This window comes from Drosophila arizonae, chromosome 2 (genome assembly GCF_054131065.1).
Source record: "Drosophila arizonae isolate 15081-1271.41 chromosome 2, UAZ_ARI_1.0, whole genome shotgun sequence".
Taxonomy (NCBI): domain Eukaryota; kingdom Metazoa; phylum Arthropoda; class Insecta; order Diptera; family Drosophilidae; genus Drosophila; species Drosophila arizonae.
This window is the reverse complement of record NC_142922.1, coordinates 25,160,441-25,178,019: the sequence shown is the minus strand read 5'-3', so window position 1 is coordinate 25,178,019 and position 17,579 is coordinate 25,160,441. Positions and strand designations below refer to the sequence as shown.

General features: G+C 40.8%; 2 protein-coding genes across 4 annotated transcripts in view; one reads left to right on the top strand and one right to left on the bottom strand.

Moving 5' to 3' along the window:
- The window catches only part of CASK (peripheral plasma membrane protein CASK), a 34,162-nt gene extending 31,890 nt beyond the window's left edge, over positions 1 to 2,272 (bottom strand). For 2 of the 3 annotated variants that reach the window (XM_018018179.2, XM_018018181.2), the window contains exons 1-2: positions 2,032 to 2,272; positions 345 to 769 (exon numbers count right to left, since the gene is read on the bottom strand). In XM_018018179.2, coding sequence (XP_017873668.1) covers positions 345 to 403 — 59 coding nt within the window. In that variant the 5' untranslated portion in view covers positions 404 to 769; positions 2,032 to 2,272. The remainder of the gene's footprint in view (positions 1 to 344; positions 770 to 2,031) is intronic. The other variant, XM_018018183.2, reaches the window with a different exon arrangement.
- Positions 2,273 to 11,829: 9,557 nt separating this feature from the next.
- On the top strand, positions 11,830 to 13,487 carry Gr93a (Gustatory receptor 93a). The gene is made up of 2 exons (XM_018014398.2): positions 11,830 to 13,020; positions 13,087 to 13,487. Exons 1-2 carry the CDS (start codon positions 11,830 to 11,832, stop codon positions 13,279 to 13,281), a joined length of 1,386 nt encoding a protein of 461 aa, XP_017869887.1. The 3' UTR covers positions 13,282 to 13,487.
- The last annotated feature ends 4,092 nt before the right edge of the window (positions 13,488 to 17,579 follow it).

Sequence of the window (17,579 nt, the reverse complement as noted above, 5' to 3'; positions counted from 1 at the left end):
AATGTCCGTGCTGACCTTATCAGTCCGCAAAAGGCTTGCAAACTGTCTGCCATAAAAAGCAGGCAAAAGCTTTCATATTCATATCACAACTAGCAACGCTTCGCTCTACTTAGTTCAACTAAACGAGCAGCACATAAATATTAATGTATAATGTAAGAATGGACACCGAAAAACTTGTTGTTGCTTGCACAAGTTTTGAGGCAAGTTTGATGTTAGCCAAGTTTTGTATTGAAAGCTGTTGCCCCCATTTGAGGCGTAGACAGATGATTTAGTGCGTGCAGCACATAATGAGATATGGCAGCCAAGGCAACAAAATGAAAGAATAGGGAGCAAACGGAACTCACTTGCCAATGACCTCGCACAGTTCGTAAACATCGTCAAAGAGAATTTCGTCTTCGGTCATTTTGAATAATTGATGAATTAATGCCTGTGCCCGCCTGGCTCAATTGCTTTTTGGAATATTGATGAGCTGCACCACGGCGGCTGCTGTTGCTACTGATGTTCCCGGGTGTTCTCCTCCTGCTCCTGCTCCTGCTCCTTTTGCTGGTCAAACAACAGTTGGTGCTTGCGTCCACCTCCAAAAACTTCAATGAACTTTACGTCTTTCCTCCGAGTAGCAAACTGTTAGTGTGCGTGTGCGTGAGTGTGTGTGTGTGTGTGTTTCTGTTCTTGTTCTTGCTCTTGTTGCAGTTGTTGCTTCGTTGTTATTGATGGTTGTTGTCGTTGTTGTTGCTACGCTGATGCTAAACACTCATTTCGTCGCATGTAGCTAAAAAATGACACAAAAAAGTTGTTAATGTAAGTAACGTGGACAGAAAACAGAAGGAGAAGAAGAAGAAGAAAAAAAAATGGAAATAAAAATAGGCATTCGTCACACCATGCAGATGTGTCAATCACAGGTGGCCAAGTGCCCAAGTGTCCAGACAACCCAAATCAATTACAGCCGCAAAATGCTCGAAATTGTGTTCTCTGAATGGGCCACTGACCAGAAGAGGAAGTTTCACTGTCAGCTGGCTGAACAGTAAACGATTTGAATTTTGAGTCGGAAATGGTTGCCTGTGGTCCGCCCGGTAAACAAGACACTCGGCCTTCCACTGCTGGCCAACCTCGTTGGGTGGCTAGCAAGTGCCCAGAAGCACAATAGCTGTTAAATGTTTGCACGAGTCTTCCTTTACCTTGTTTGTCTTCATCTTCTTCGCCTTCAGCTTCTTCTTCTAGTTTTTAGCATATAATAGTAGTTTTTATCATGGACAGAGGACACTAGAAGTCGAAACACACTTTTTTGATGGTACTCCAAACTACAAGAGTGAGAGTGAAAGCGAGTAGCCGATTCCCTAAGGCAGACAGAGAGAGAGCGAGCGAAAGAGAGAGAGAGGAGCGCAGGCGCAAGCCGAAGTTCGTGTAAAAATCCTAAAAATGTAATAGTAATGTAAGCAATGCGACTGGATATCCGGGACATACACATTTGTTAAATTCCTGAAATGCAACAATTTAATAAGAACTGCACTTTGCTCTCACGGAAGGTAGGATCAGCCTGACCAGGATGCATGTACACGTATATATATATGGTATATATATATATACATATATGCTAAATGTCAGAGCGCGCATTGGGCGCGGTATGGCTCGGGGCTTATGGCTCGGTCTCGGGCGAAGGTTTTACCTTGCTCGTGAGTGCCTTTGCTGCCGCCGCCGTTACCGTTGTTGTAAAATTCCTTGACACTTTCAACTGGGCGACCTTACCACACATTTACACATGCACACACACACATATACACACAGACATGGTTACAGGAACGTCTTCTCGCGACAAGTGCCACCGCCTCACAATTAAGAAATTGATTCTTTGTCGAGTATTTTTACAAAGGATTTGCATTGCTCAGCCGCTGCCGCTGCCGCTGCCACTGCCACTGCCGCTGCTCTTGCTGATATTACCTCCCCCACACCTACATCAACTAAGGGGCGTAGAATCACACACACACACACAGTCACACACCCGCATACATTTGATGTGTTCGCTTAGGTACAAACCCCTCCAATCTCAGCGCCGAACAACCGAAATTTGCGTAAAATTTTGCTTTATATTTTGTGGCATATCCAATATATTTATCTTATGCTGCCGCTAGAAGTTGCCTTGATAGTTGCACACATTCGCTTTATGCTGTTACTAATTTATTATTGCTATTTATCCACCTATTTTAACTTAAAACAAACACGACCCGTGAATTGATTGGCAAAGAACTGGCGACAACTGAACTGGTTCGCTGCGGAATGAATCACATTGCCACTGAGCACGTCTATTGTGAATGTACTCACTTTGTTTAGTGGCAACGCTGAAGCATGCATTCCGTTCCCGCTACGTAAACATTAATCTCATTTTGACAGTCTGGCAGCTCTCTCAATTTCAAATTGGAAATAAATTGAATAAGATTCGTAAAATTTGCATTCATAAATGTAAACAGCGAAAATATATCTTATGTGCAACTAGACATTATTATGCAAAAAGTCTACAATTTTAGATCATTTATTAAATATAATTTGCGCAAATGTAATCGTAATCTGAATTGATTTAAGCAAAAACATACACCTTGGCTAGCATCTAGTGTGAAGCTGACAATACACTGCCACGGCAACAATATGAATATGGAGGGTCGGAAGACCGTAAGCTATAACGAAGCAGGACCCCGATTAAAGATGAAATTAGCTTCTGAACTTGCCTCAGAGAGCAATAATTCAAAAGTCATATTGCTACATGCTGATTTGGTTTCATCAAAGAAATCAAAAGAAACCAATAAAACTTATGTATTTAAAAAAAAAAATATGAGCAGTGAAAATGTATGGGATATGGAAAATAAGCTATCATTGAATGGCTCAGTACAGATAACTGCTGAAGGTGGCATTAGCAACAATATCTCAACATAAAAGCATTAAATAAAATGCATGGATGTGACATTTATCCTCCCTACTCAGAAATCAGCCAACTAAAATGCAAATGTAATGTATATTAAATTTAAAACTTGTAATATTTATGAAATTTCTTGCAATCGTACCGATATTCATCGGTCAATAAATCACATGTATCGGTATTTTTGTTTGTAATAAAAAAAAACTCTTATTTTAGGCGAATCAAATTGTGTTGTTGCTCCAAGGGAGCCCCATCATATTATATAGATATATATACATATATATATACATACATATACATATAGTATTCATATATATGTAAATGTAAATGTCAGGCCATAAAAACATTTTGAAAATAAATGCATTATTGCTTTGCCTCTCGAGTTGTTGTTGTTTTGCCTTAACCATAAACCATTTGATAAACTCATTAGAAATTATTAAGACTTCAGAATTAATATGCCGGTCACATACAGCTCACTCTCTGATACCCACACACAATAGGTGCGTAATCTTTAAATCAACTGCGTCTACAAAACGAGAGACCGGGATCCCGAACGTAAACATCATCAATTACACAGCCCTCGAAAGGCAGCGACAACAACAACAACAACAGCAGCAGAAGCAGGAGCAACAACAACAAGTCAAGAATCGTAGGTCGCTGTTGCCGTTGTGCGTTGGTTGACAACAGGAACAGCCGAAGGCACAGCCGCTGCTGCAACCACTCAGGTGAAATCAAATTCAAATTTAACGCCGACCAATCGACGCTGTCGCCGTCGACGTTGCCGTTGCCGTTGCCGTTGCCATTGCAGCCTCTGCTACCAACGTCTCAGTGCCCACAGCCCTATGCCCGCTGCGCTGTCACTGCGCTGCCGCCTCGTTGCCGTTGTCGTCATTATTTGGACGCGTCGAGACTTGCGACTGTCGCGCTTAATGCGTGTGGATTGGACATGGACGTGAACGTGTAGGATTCGAATTGACATTATAAAAACTGGTTTGGTATTGGCAGTATATGTGTATAAACATACATACATACATACATATGTACATATATTGGTGGTTGAGCGTCCTACGCCTGCGCCTGCACCGACGCGTCGCGACGTTCCCGCCTCTGCTGCTGTCTCTATCTCTGCAGTCGCCTCCTTGTTGTACCTGCTCACTTGACAGTGAGTCCTGTTGTTGTTATGCCTGTTATTGTTATTGTTGTGTTTGTTGTTGTTGTTGGTAGTGGTGCCTCTAGGAAATTATCCGTAACTAGCTGCTGCAACCCGGCAGCAAGCAAATGGAAGATCGAATAAGCAAGACAACTATAGTGCCCGACTAGAAGATGCCCTAAATTCCGGTTGACAGAATATATTTGACAATATTGATTTTTTTAAATTCTGATCGAGCCATTTGAAAATTTTAGTTACATGCATACACACTTAAATATGCAATCATACACATACATGCATATGTATGTATGTACTTATACATCAAATTTGAAGATTCAAGGGATATATTAAATTATGCCCAAATCGATAATAATTTATCGCATTACCAGAAACATTGTATGGATTATTAAGAGCCAAAATAATTCCTATAGCACTCATAAGTCTATATCTGAGAGCGAAGTAAACTGACAAAGGGACAGATCTAAAATACATATATACACTTGTAAGCTCAGCCACTCCCCCTTCTGCCCGTTACATACATTTACATGAAACAATATACCCTCCATTTCCATATTCAGTGATTGCATGTGTATAAAAAGCGCGCCAAATGAGAAACACATATGTATATACAAACACATACATACATATCACAGTTGCTGCGTTTTCAGTGGCTGACGTCACTATAGTTTGACACAATAGATACTCTGTCTTATATTGTATATATATGTACATAGTTAATATGCAGTAATTGCAACGCAATAGTCTATTGTGCACTAAATATATGAAATTATAGTAATTGGGTATGTTCTCTATCCCAATTACGAGGGTAAATAAGAGACAGTTATACAAAAATTAACTCTAATAAAATAATCATGTTTGACTTCAGATTTTGATGATGTTATTTGAATATAGAGGTATACACATATGATGCTAATATTGATCTAGCAATATAAAAAATATCAAATATTCTTAAAGCTCAAATTCAAATTATTTTTACTGTGCAAAGTTATTTCGTTTATTCTGACATAATAAATATAATATGAATTTCAAATTTTAAGAATATCTATGGTTTTTTTTTTTCCTATATGTACCTTTATATATAAATATATATATATATATACATATAAGTAAAGTATATTATATATTTAAATTTAGTATATCAATCAATTTGGTTGTATATGTACTATCTTAATAAAATAATCAGAGCTTTATAATGACATCCCCATGTATAAACTTGCCATAACAAAAGTCTCTGCAAGAAAATATCCAAAGTCCGAAATATGTCTCCCGGTTTTGAAGTAGTGAATGAGTTAAACTTAAACTTTGAAATCTAAAAAATTATATATATTCAACGAGAGCTTATCTGGTAAATATGGAAATGCCAGCTCAAATAGTATACAAAGTACGGGGTTTCTACTTCAAACATATATAAAAAACCAATGCCCTTTCCAATTTCCAACGCTCTCAATTTCGATCTGTCATTTCATATGTATATATGTAGTACTTATATTCTAGACTAAGAAAATCGCAACGATATATCAAAATAAAAAGTTTCTTTCGATTCGCAACGCTCTTAGTAATATGAGTATACCATTATACGTTATTATATCTATTATATATTATATCAGACTTTTCTCCAATTTAGCTATCGTCTATAAGCTTCACTAAACATACGACAATTTTGTTTTTAGACATACGTACAATTACATATATATATCGCATATATATCACTTTTTCTTATCGAATTTTTGACACTCGAGCACTTTTTGCTTCTTTATCAATCACATTGTATTCCAACGATTGTCTTCATTGCCTATTTTATATATTTGCTACTATCACTGATAAATAAATAAACAATTGATGAGCTTTTAATATTTAGTACTCAATTTTATATCGCTTTGGGAAAAAAAGGAATTAAGGTGTGCTTGAATTTCACTTTGAAAGTTGTTTTAAGTCCTTACCCGAAAACGTTACATAAAGTTTGTAAAAAAAAAAAATGTTAACACGTGTTTATTAATTTGGATAAATGTGTAAAGTTCTCATATTTCAGCTGCAGCCCAAAAAGAAAGAAGCAAAATTGTACTTAAGATCTTAAGTTAACGGATCATCAGGAATCGATCATCTGGCGAGGCCTCATTGCACATACATACATACATATGCTGTATGTATATGTTGCCTCCCCCAATTTGATATTGATGTACGCATATGTAGTCAAATTACGTTGCCTGGAAATGCCATCACTTGGGCAGCTATACGCATATTCATTTACCGTATTGCCAGATCCGATGCCCTGACCGTATACCCATATGGCAGCCGCAGCAGCAGCAATTAACTCACAATGTCATTAACCAGCGTCGTAGGTGAGAGACGCTCCCACCAGGCACAGACTGACATCTGACAGGCATCAAGCAGACATGGCCACAGTCCCAGGCACAGGCACAGACTGAGGCAGAGATCAACCCAGACAGGGTTCTTCTCGGTTTAGCTTCGCTGGGCTCTGCTCTGCTCTGCTCAGCATCAGCGTCAGCATAGTAGAAACGAGTCAAAAACGCCCTCGCTGCCAGCGAATGGCCTGGCCCTCTGTATTATATTCTCTGACGTTCCACCTTGGCATTAAACGCTTGATTAAATTTCACTACAAAATGGGCTGGACAGTACTATGAGCTGTGTGTGCATATAATCATATACAACCCATACATACATATATAGGTATACGTGTGAGTGCATATCGGAAAAAGGTCATATCTCGTATCGACCATATGTTGTTTATATGCAACTTTGCCTAAAGAGATATTCATATTCTGACTGTCATGGCCAGCGCTAAGACACTTCACATAGATAGTCAGTTAGAAAGCACAGATCATCACATATACACATGTATACATGCATATACTTATATGTTGTTGTTGTGTTTTTTTTTTTTGCCTCATTTTCTACATATCATTTCCCATCCGGCAGCAGCTTTTGAGGGAAGCCTAAAAAGTGCGCCAGCAGCGGAACGTGGTGAGAAAATGTTTTGCATTATTTACAATTTTGCTTCTTTCTTTATTTTTATTTTTTTTGTATTTTACTGCAACTTCTGTCGGCTTTGGCTGTGCATCTGGCTCGGCCTTTGGCCCTGGTTCTGGCTCTGGTTCTGGTTCTGTCTCACTTTAGCAGGACATCCGTCATCCCGTCAGTTGTAGTCCGTTGCGCTTGCTTTGGTTTTTGGTTTTATCGCTTCGCTTCCTGCCGCGTCGCTGAACCTGTTGCTCTCATTAACAAATTGTCAGGTGTGCTAACGTCAGCGTCAACGTCAACGTCAGCGCTGCCATCGACGCTGCAGTTATTCGTCATGCTTTGCTTAATGAGCACAGAGGATGGCGACGGTGGCGGATAGACGGCTTTACGACCAAGCAGAACATGTTTGCAATTCAACTGTAAAACCATTTAAACGGAAAGTTTGTGTGCTCCCTCTCGCTCACTCTCTCTCTCTCTCTCTCTCTCTCGGTCACACACTCTCTCCACATCTTGCATTCTTCATTTAGTTCTATACTCCCCCCTAACTCCCTCCCTCTCCCTCTCTCTGTGTCTCTCTTCCTGCCCCACTCGCACCGCTTTCTGTTTACCTGCTTGTAAACGAACGTCGCTTTAATCAATTCGTAAAAATTCTCAAACTTCAAGTGATAACAAACAAAGGCGAGACGCAATGAAAGAAGGGCCCAGTCTCTGTCTCAGTCTCAGTCTCAGATTCCGTCTCAAACTCAGTCCTCAAGTCCGATCCCAGTTCCAATAACCAGCATCAGGCATCATCTGACAACGGGTTGTATCTGCCTGTTTATTTTCTCACAAAGGCGGTAAAACAAATACAATTTGACTTTGGGATTCGATTTTGAAAACCTAATCGAATTGAGCATCCGCAGCAGCTACAGCAGCATCAGAAGCAGCAGCACTGTCTCTAATTATACCCTTTCAAAGTGGACAAAACGAATGTTGGATTAATTTTGCTCGTTTAGCATTATTTAGTAAAAATTTGACTTTACTTGCGTATGCAATCATGCAAGTGGATAAAAATAAACATTTTTTTTTATTAAAAGGAAAATTTGAGAACATCAAGTTAACTTAATTGTCTGAATAAAGATTCTGATTTTATGCTCAGAGCTCGATGAAAAAGAGAGCATAAGAGATAGAAGAAAGAATGAGATACATGAAAGAGATATATATATATATATAGAATGTGATAAGTAAAGACAGAGAGAGAGAGAGAGAGAGACAGAGATATATACATAGAATATGATAAGGAAAGACAGAGAGAGAGAGAGAGAGAGAGAGAGAGAGAGAGATAGTGATTTCGAATGTACAAGAGGAAGAGGGAAGGAGAGAGGTAGAGAGAAAGTGATCAAGAGAGTAAAAGAGAAAGAGAGAAAATGTGAGTAAGAGAATGAGATAGAGAGCATACAGCAATCGACTTCTTGCCAACGTTTTTCGTATCGCCCCACCCAGAAGTCAGTTTTGAATCTCTGACAGCGTATCGATGCTTGAGAGTGCGCCGACTCCAGCATCTTTAGCGTTGTGATATATCCAAATTGAGCGCAAGCAAATGCCGCCTTATAGCTATGTAGGGGTTGCATCTTTTGCCTCCGTAAATAGCTGAAGCGACGCAGCCAAGTGTGGCATTTTATGCAACACACGCCAAAATGTGAAGCCGTCTTTGGGCTGCAGCCATTTGGCCTGGCCCCAATGGATCACAGTGCAGCCAGACAGACAGACGGACAGACAGAGAGACGGAGCTCATCATTTGCATGGACTGCCACACTGCTGTTGTTGTTGTTGCCGATGTTGTTTATGCGAACGCATGGGGCATGTCTCCCGCAACTCTAATGACTTCAATGCCTGCTGCGAGTGCAACTGCGTCCGTCTCTCAGCTTTTCCAAGGCACACAATGAAAATCATTTTCCTGTTCCCCCCACCGACTGAGTTGTTTTTTATTGTATTTTGTTCAAATTCTATACATATATATGTACATACAATACATGCAACCTCTGCCCTGCGCCTCGAACCCCAGGCCGCCAACTCCAAACTCCAAACTCCAAGCCCCAATGCCCCTGTGTCCCTGATGCTATTTCTGACGCATTTCTTTGCCACTGCCACTGCCACGTTCAACATAATGAAAATCCATATGATGTCGATGACTTTTTTGTTTTTCTATGGCTCCGACAACGTCACAGGGCTTCGATGAACCTCTCGCTTACCCACACACACATCGGCATATTCAAATGTGCATGTGCCACACACTATTGTTGTTGGTATTTCTGGTTTATTGTGAATGTTCTCTAATCTCCAAATGTCGTTGAACTTTTTCCTTTACGATTACTTTTTTTCGCTGTTGCTGTTGTTGTTGTTGCTATTGTTGTTGTTGCTATTGTTGTTGGCATTGCGCACAACTTTATTATTATTGTCATTATTCCAGAGCATTTTCCGCATATTGTTGTTGCTTCTGCCTCTGCCGCTGCCGCTGCCGCTGCCTCTGCCTCTGCCTATTTGCAGATTCTACTCATATTATCTGCCTACCCCACCTCGCTCAGCTCTTGTCTCGTATTTTATGTCATAGTAGAAAAACAACCACAACAACAACTGATGACAACGATAACAGCAACAACAACAACAACGAGAGCTGCACACGTGCATTCTGCTGCAGCCGCTGCTGCTGCTGCGTCTCTGCAATTATTTCCAATTTAGCAATACAACACTGGCTCCAGCAGATGCCTCAGCCTGCCCCGCCGCAGCGTCAGCTCCCGGGCAACGGCTCGAGCTGCGAGCTGCTCCTATTGTCTTTTCTGTGGCAGTTCATTGGCCGCCAGTTGATGGAGCTCCAGCTGCAGCAGCATCACGGCTGGGGTCAGGCTTGCTTTATGCAATTACTTCATGTACTTGGGCTACAATAACACGGACGCGATGAGTAGTGGAAAGTCGAGAGTTGGGCATCGGGCAACGGGCATCGGGCAATCGGGCACTGGACGAACTGTACGTAAACTGGTTGCAGTTGCAGGATGCTGTACTGGACTAGAGTCAAGTAGAGACTGCATGAAACTCTACTATCTATCTATCTATGGCTGGGGCTAGGCGAAGCTAGGCTAGGCTTGGCTTGGCTTCCATTGCCTTTCCATTGGGAAAACCTGTTATGGGGCAAGGCTTGTTGCACGCCTGCTTGCCACAGCGTTGTCAGCGGCAATGATCATGCCAGGAGCAGCAACAACAGCCAGCCAGCCTAGACCTGTTGCTGATTGCTGATTGTTGTTGTTGTTGTTGTTGTTGCTGTTGCTGTTGTTGTCGTTCTGGCTTGTTGTGGCAGCAACTTAAAGGCTATTGACTTTGTTTTTCTATTGCCAGTCTTTGGGCACACAACACTTCCTCCTCCAGCTGGATATTGCCGTTTGCGTTAGTTCATTGAACCGCGTCACATTCTAATGTCCAGCAAACGTGTTTGGCAGCTTGCAGCAGTGGGAGTGCAGTGCCTTCGTAACACCAGCATAGACAAAGGTAACAACAACAACAACAACAGCAACAGCAAGAACAAAGCCAATCAACATCAGCAGCAACAAAAAGACCTTTCTAAGTAACTTGATATTTAAATGCATTTCATATGCTAAAATAAAATTGATTCTGGCATTTAGACATTTTCTATTTTGACCATTTCTGTTCTTATATGGCTAGCAAGGACATCTAATTGATTCAGAACAATTACAAAAGATCTGTCTATCTGGCAGATTAAATAATCTAGGGTTTATTTAGAATATATATTGCCCGCTTAGAATGGAGGCCAATATTTCATTAAACAAAATAACAAGCAAATATATTACATACAACCATACATTTTTTCAATGTATAAAGCCCCATATATTGCATATTACGATTAGTCAAGAAATTTTTCTTTTAATTAATTTTTGTAATCTACTTTTAGTTTTCCAGTTGCCATAGCAATATGCAAATATACCAGTTATTTACACCTTTAAAAAAAACTTGTTTTTACCTATTACAAATCCTATTTTATACTAAGCCGATCAGGCATATTCCAACACACATACATATATTTCACAACTGTGGAACCTGCTTGCATAATTCCAAACAGATAAATGGACGTGATTTTGGGCGTGGCTATATTGACTCAGCTGTTGACAACTCATACAGTCCTCATACAGTTATATTAGAATATGTCCGACTCGAATGGAACGTGAGGGTTGTCGCGTGCCGGCCTTGCCAGGCGCATCACACACCTCCCGATTAGGAATCAATAATAGTTTACCTCTTTATCAAAAATAATTTCAATTGAACTCTTATCAGTATTTGCTAAAATAATAATATAATGAGACGTTATTTGATTTGCCTGATTAAATCCAAATTCATTCAATCAAATTGAAAGTCCAAGTCTAACAAACGCTTCAAATTTTCACATTTGTCAAGAGCATTTGCTCCAATGTGCGCACAATATGGAGCGAGGGGAGATCGGGCGCAGCCGTGGTCAATGAGCACTCTTGGCCTGTCCATCAGCGAATGGGCAGGCTCTGCTCATATCGCGATGAACTGCGTCTCTGTCTCCGCTTCCGTCTGTCTCTCCGTCACCAGCTCCGGCTTCGGCTAATCAGTCAGCAAGGCACTCAGCGAAGCGTGAAACGCAATTGCTGATATCTAGACACATTCAATTAATAAAATCAACAGCAGCAACTGTGCCCACATCCATGGCCCTTCAATACTGGTGCCTGCCCTGTCAGTGGTCAGGACAACGGGACATTGGGACATGCGACCGACATATAGGGCAAGCATTTCTATATTTTGTTCAGCCAGTCAACGCCTGGCCATGCACCAGTACAAGCCAGCGATTGATGGCGTGGAGCTCTGGTCGCGTCGAGTTTTGCTGGCGCTTTACCAAGCGGCTCGCGGCCTGTCGCTGCTCTCCAGCTCGCTGGGTGTGGAGCGGGAGCAACTGCAGCTGAGGCCGCCGCGCCAACAGTGCAACCGACTCTTGATCATACTCTGGCGCGCCATCTTGGTTAGCATCTACTGGAACATGATTCCGGAAATCTTCAACACAGTGAAAAGTACACAGACCTATGCTGCTCTAATTGTCCTGTTGCAGTCCAGCTCTGTGAGCCTCTTTGCCGTCGGCTCGTTCATAATGCAGGTGCGTGCCGAGTCCAGATTTACGGCCGTGTTGAATCATTATATTTCACTCTATGGACGCATCCGTGTCCTAACCGGAGCCGAACATCTCTTTACGCTCAAGTTCCCCATTCTCTATGCCCTGAAGCTGATTCTAACGCTCTGCGGCTTTCTCTACGAGCTGCCACAGCTGCTACCTCTGCGATATATTCTGCACATGGATGTGGGTCACGTGATCGGCGGTCTAATTGCGATTTATCTGTGGCTAGGCACCATTTTTCTGCTGGATGCGTGCTTCCTCGGCTTCTTCGTATCCGGCGTACTCTATGAGCACATGGGCTCACATATTGCGATCATGCTGCAGCAGATGCGTTCCGTTGATATGGATGGCCAGGAACAGTCATCGGATGATGAATCCGAACCGTATCTCAATTCATATGAGAATATAAGTTCGGTGCCGTCACGACTGAGTCACTATAGACGTATGTGTTTGCTGTGCGATCGGGCCGACGAGCTGGACGCCTGTGGCGTAATCTATAGTGAGCTTTATAGAGTAACTCTTTCGTTTCGCGACATTTTCCAGTGGCAGATCTTATTCTACATATACTACAATCTAATTGTTTTGCTAATAATGCTGTACGAGTATATAGTCAACTATTTGGAGGGCACCCAGGGCGAAATGGTGCCCGTGGTGATGACCTGCATTAAGATGGCCAACATTGTGCTATTGATCATGTGCGCGGATTACATGATCAAGAAATCGGAGATGCCACAGTTGTTGCCATTGGACATTGTGTGCACCGACATAGATCAGCGGTGGGACAAGAGCGTGAGTTGAAATATTACAAAAAAAAAAAATAACATTGAAAATCGATGATAGAATTTTCTCCAATAGGTGGAATCGTTTTTGAATCAGCTTCGAGCCCAACAACTGGAAGTAAAAGTCGTGGGCATACTTCAGCTTGATAATAGATTCATACCAACAATATTATCGGCCATTGTAACATACCTTTTCATATTAATACAATTTGCTTTCACTGGCGGCTTTGAAGTAGCCGAAGAAATCGCCAGATTGAATATAACAAGTTGAGAACCGAAAATGAATTATATTATGAATATACTTTACTTTAACTTTACTTTATTTAAAAATAATATTTTATATAGCATTTTGTGAAAACATTGTTCTTTATTAATTGTTTTCTTGACAAACACATAGAAATGCCATATGCTATGGAGCGTTGATATGACCTGGAAATAAATGGATCAAGAGAGAGCCGGAGAGATGGAGAACGAATGAGAGAGTATAGTATAGAATATAGCATAGAATATAAAAATTTGATATTAAAGAAGCATCTCTTATAGGAAATAAAACATTATACATAAGTTACTAAGCTAACATTATTATAGAGCATACCTTCTCTCAGATTAATTCTCCTATATAGATGACATATCCTCCTTCTTTCCCTATATTCTTTGATATTCTTACAAAGCTATAAATGATACCCCTTTTCATACACATACATTGCAATGGGTATAAAGCATGAAACAGCTCTGAATCAACCCCCAATAAAAAATAAATCATTGTCATTCAATAATGATATAATTTTTAAATTAAATTTATGGATCGGAAAAAGGGTTTATTTAATTTTTATTATATATACATACATATGTAACTTATGCTCAGCGAGGCCAGATGACTCCACATTACATTGAAGCCACATATTCGCTCTTGGTTCTGGGCTGTGGTTTTATTAGATCTTGTGCGGTTAGTTCACGCATGTGTTTGTAGGTCCCCAATTTCTTGTGCCTCTTTCACTGAACTTTTTTTTCAAATTTATGTTGGCCATATTATCGTTCATTATATTGTGCCCCATTATACGTACCAGCTGATACAATTCGGAGATGGGTGGTGCTAAGAAGTCGGTGCTCGTTAGGCAGCAGCATAACAATGACCCGACGAACGAATTCGGAGCTAACACGGTGTAATTATCATAGCTATGTCTGGCCCCTCAGTTCCTGTTCCGCCCACCACGCCCGCCCCAATTATCAACATCGTCATCTACAAAAACGTCTTTGTCTTTGATTATTTTTGGGCGCCAGCCGAGCGTAACGCGCTTGTCACGCCTATTATACAGATACACGCTGTTCAAGTACATATATGTATAGTTTATATATATACGCGATCGTTGAGGTTCAGCTGAACCTGAACTCAGCACCGTTTTTGACCTGTGTGCGTTCAGTGTGTGATTCGCTTGGCAAAATACTCATGCACTGAACAAAGCAAACAAAACGGCAAAAAAAAAAAAATAAAACACACAGAGAAAACAAAGCGAATCCAGTGAAATACTATAGAGTATATACATGCATAGCAAGTCGAAAATGCAATACCCTCTAATACACATTGCAATGTTTTCAGATGTTCAAAAGAGCGCATCATACTATACCATATAGATATAGTTCGAATAAAGATCTTGAAAAGTTTTTTTTGCAGATCTAACACTGATCGTACAATATTAACTATATTACACTAAGTTCTACGATGTCTCTGTGAGAGTGTCGACATAGATCTCTATATTTATATAGATATTTATGTATGTCTAGGCATGCGGGAGCTTCGCTTCAACTTCTGAACTTCTTATTCAAATTGAATCGCTACCAATCTCATAGGCGACTGGTAATACCTAGTCTATGTCTGCAAGAAAATAAACAACTGAAACTCGCCTACATTGCAACTGAATTAATTTGTTATTTTATTTATTTTTTTCTGTTTTTTTTTTTTTTTTTTTTTTTTTTTTTTGGTCGGCTGCACACGCTGGCGAACAATGCTGGCAACAGAGCTCCCAATTCTTCCTGACAGGGCGCATTCAAATTTGTTTTTGCCCATTTGGAGCTGCTGGCCAAAAGGCCAAGCAAGCCATGCATATTTCCGGCCGGTCACCCATTCCCGTCCAGTCCAGCCGCCCCATTAGCCAGCTTCGATTTCCTGCCTTAACCGGGCATTCCAAGTATTTGCCATGTACTTAATTAGCTCAACTCCCCGTCGGCTGGGTGTCTTTCAAACCACTTGGTACACCCTGTACCCTAGGGTGTGTGTGTGTGTGTGTGAGTGTGTAAGGGCACATGTGCGGCCAGGGGGTTAGCGATTTAGCTTATGATGAAACAGCTTGAGGAGTCCAAGAGTAACTTCTGCTGCATTGTTGTTCGCATGCCGGCGCTGCAGTTGAAAGATGCCGCACACTCCAAATGGCCCCCATGCTAAGGGCATACACAGCTCCCATGCTCCACGTACAGCCGCTACAGTGGCACTGTGTGTACGTTGTGGCTTGGTGGGGCGGCTGCGGTTAGATATTTACAGGCATGCGTAAGAATCGTGTGTAACTAGCGGCACATTCTGAGCTAATTAAATCCACATTCTATGCAATTGCTGGCCACACACTTGCTTATCAGCTGAAGCGAAAGCCCCACGATGAACATTTTGACCTCTGGTCGTGCTCTGCAAGACTACATATGCCACAATTTTATACGATAAGTATAAATTTGGAACATGAACATTATTAATCAGAGTCAGGTAATAATTAACGAGCAATTAGATTAGGATGTCGCTATAAATTGCACATAATTTGTAGACAACTGTTCAATATCGGAGACAATGGCAATTAGATTACGAAGCCGCTATAAATAATAGATAATTTATAGGCGAGCACCCACCATGAGTAGAGACGATTGCGTCCTACGCTAAAATTGATACGCTTCATTATGATTGGGAAACAACTTTCACTGCCGAATGACTAGAAACAAAATAGAAACAGACAATCGTGATCAGAGCAAGTGCTGATCGGTTATTGAGATCGTGTGCTCGTAACGTGACACAGACAAACAACTTTATTTGTCATCCCAAACATATACAGTCACACACACACATACACACACAAACATTCTGAATTCTCAGTTTTTGGAACGTGACTACGAGGCAAGCAGTCGATAAACAAACGTGCCAGAATATTGTTTGAACTTAATATAGAGCAAGAACATACAGTAGTCGTCTCTATACTATAGACGACTGAATACTATAGACGACTATATACGTACAGTCTGAGGTATACGTAACACAAATCGAGTTTCAACACCATCTTATAAACATAACAAATTCTCCTCATATGTTTGTTGCGGCATTTGCAAAGTGCATGCTAAATCAAGTGGGCTAGGTATATAAATAAAGAGAGAGAGAGAGAGAGAGAGAGAGAGAGAGAGAGAGAGAGAGAGAGAGAGAGAGAGAGAGAGAGAGAAAACATGCTATGAGTATATTAAAAACAGAAACAATATAACAACACACCCCCTTCCAGCCTTTTTGCGTCAACAAGCCAACAACAGCAAATGCCAATACTCGCTTTGGCCTAAATAAACAAGGCGTTAACAAATGGGCAAGCAAGCAAGCGTTACGATCTTCGACGAATCTTTGCTGACCTGCAAAGGAAATAGGCCAGCTAGAACAGTGTCTACAATGTATCTATGTAGATTATATAACTGTTTTCGATTGTGGCTACCGGAACAAATAGCTTGCCAAGCAAGTAGTAGATCTATCAATACAAAATATTTGATCGTTTACGATTTTTGTTAAGATAAAATAATAGATACAGATCAAGATAATAGATATAGAGGAATCTTAGGTAAGAGCTTTGATGACGTATATTTAACATTACTCTATGTTATTTTAGACGATTGATTCTAAGAACTATGTTACTTATCGACATTGAAGAAAATATCAGGTGAGTTTCCTAATATTTTCTAATACTTTCATAACTATATACATAAATATACGTTCTTCACCCCATTGAATCATCCGAGTAAACTTCCACAGAACATAATATAGTTTGTCAGATCGTACAAATGACAAATTGATTAACGGCTTAACACATACCTGCATATGTGTTCATAGCGGCACAATAAAAGTGAGTATGTCGGAAAGGTATGCGACGAAGAGTTTCTTTTGTTATATGGTTTTGGCTGCAGTTGCATGAATCACACGCCATCATGGTAGAGTATTCGCAAGATATCTCAAATCGATATCGGACTGGGCTTGGGGGAGAACTGGAGAAAGACATAGAGAGAGGGAGAGAGACAGATTGCGATTGCCTAAGGCTACTGCGCAGAAGCCGGGGCCGGGCTGCGCACGCACACTCAGCGCAGACGCTTTGTTATTTGTGTGTTCGATGAACCGAAATTATTGCTGACCCACTTTCCACTATATGGCCAATGGAATCCACAAAAAAAGCGCACAGCTCGGCGATAGAAAGAGAACAGTTCCAGAGAGAGCGCATCTGTGTGTGTGTGTGTGTAGGAGAGCCAATTGAGAACGGCGTCGATGTCGACGTTGCGATCGTAAAGAAA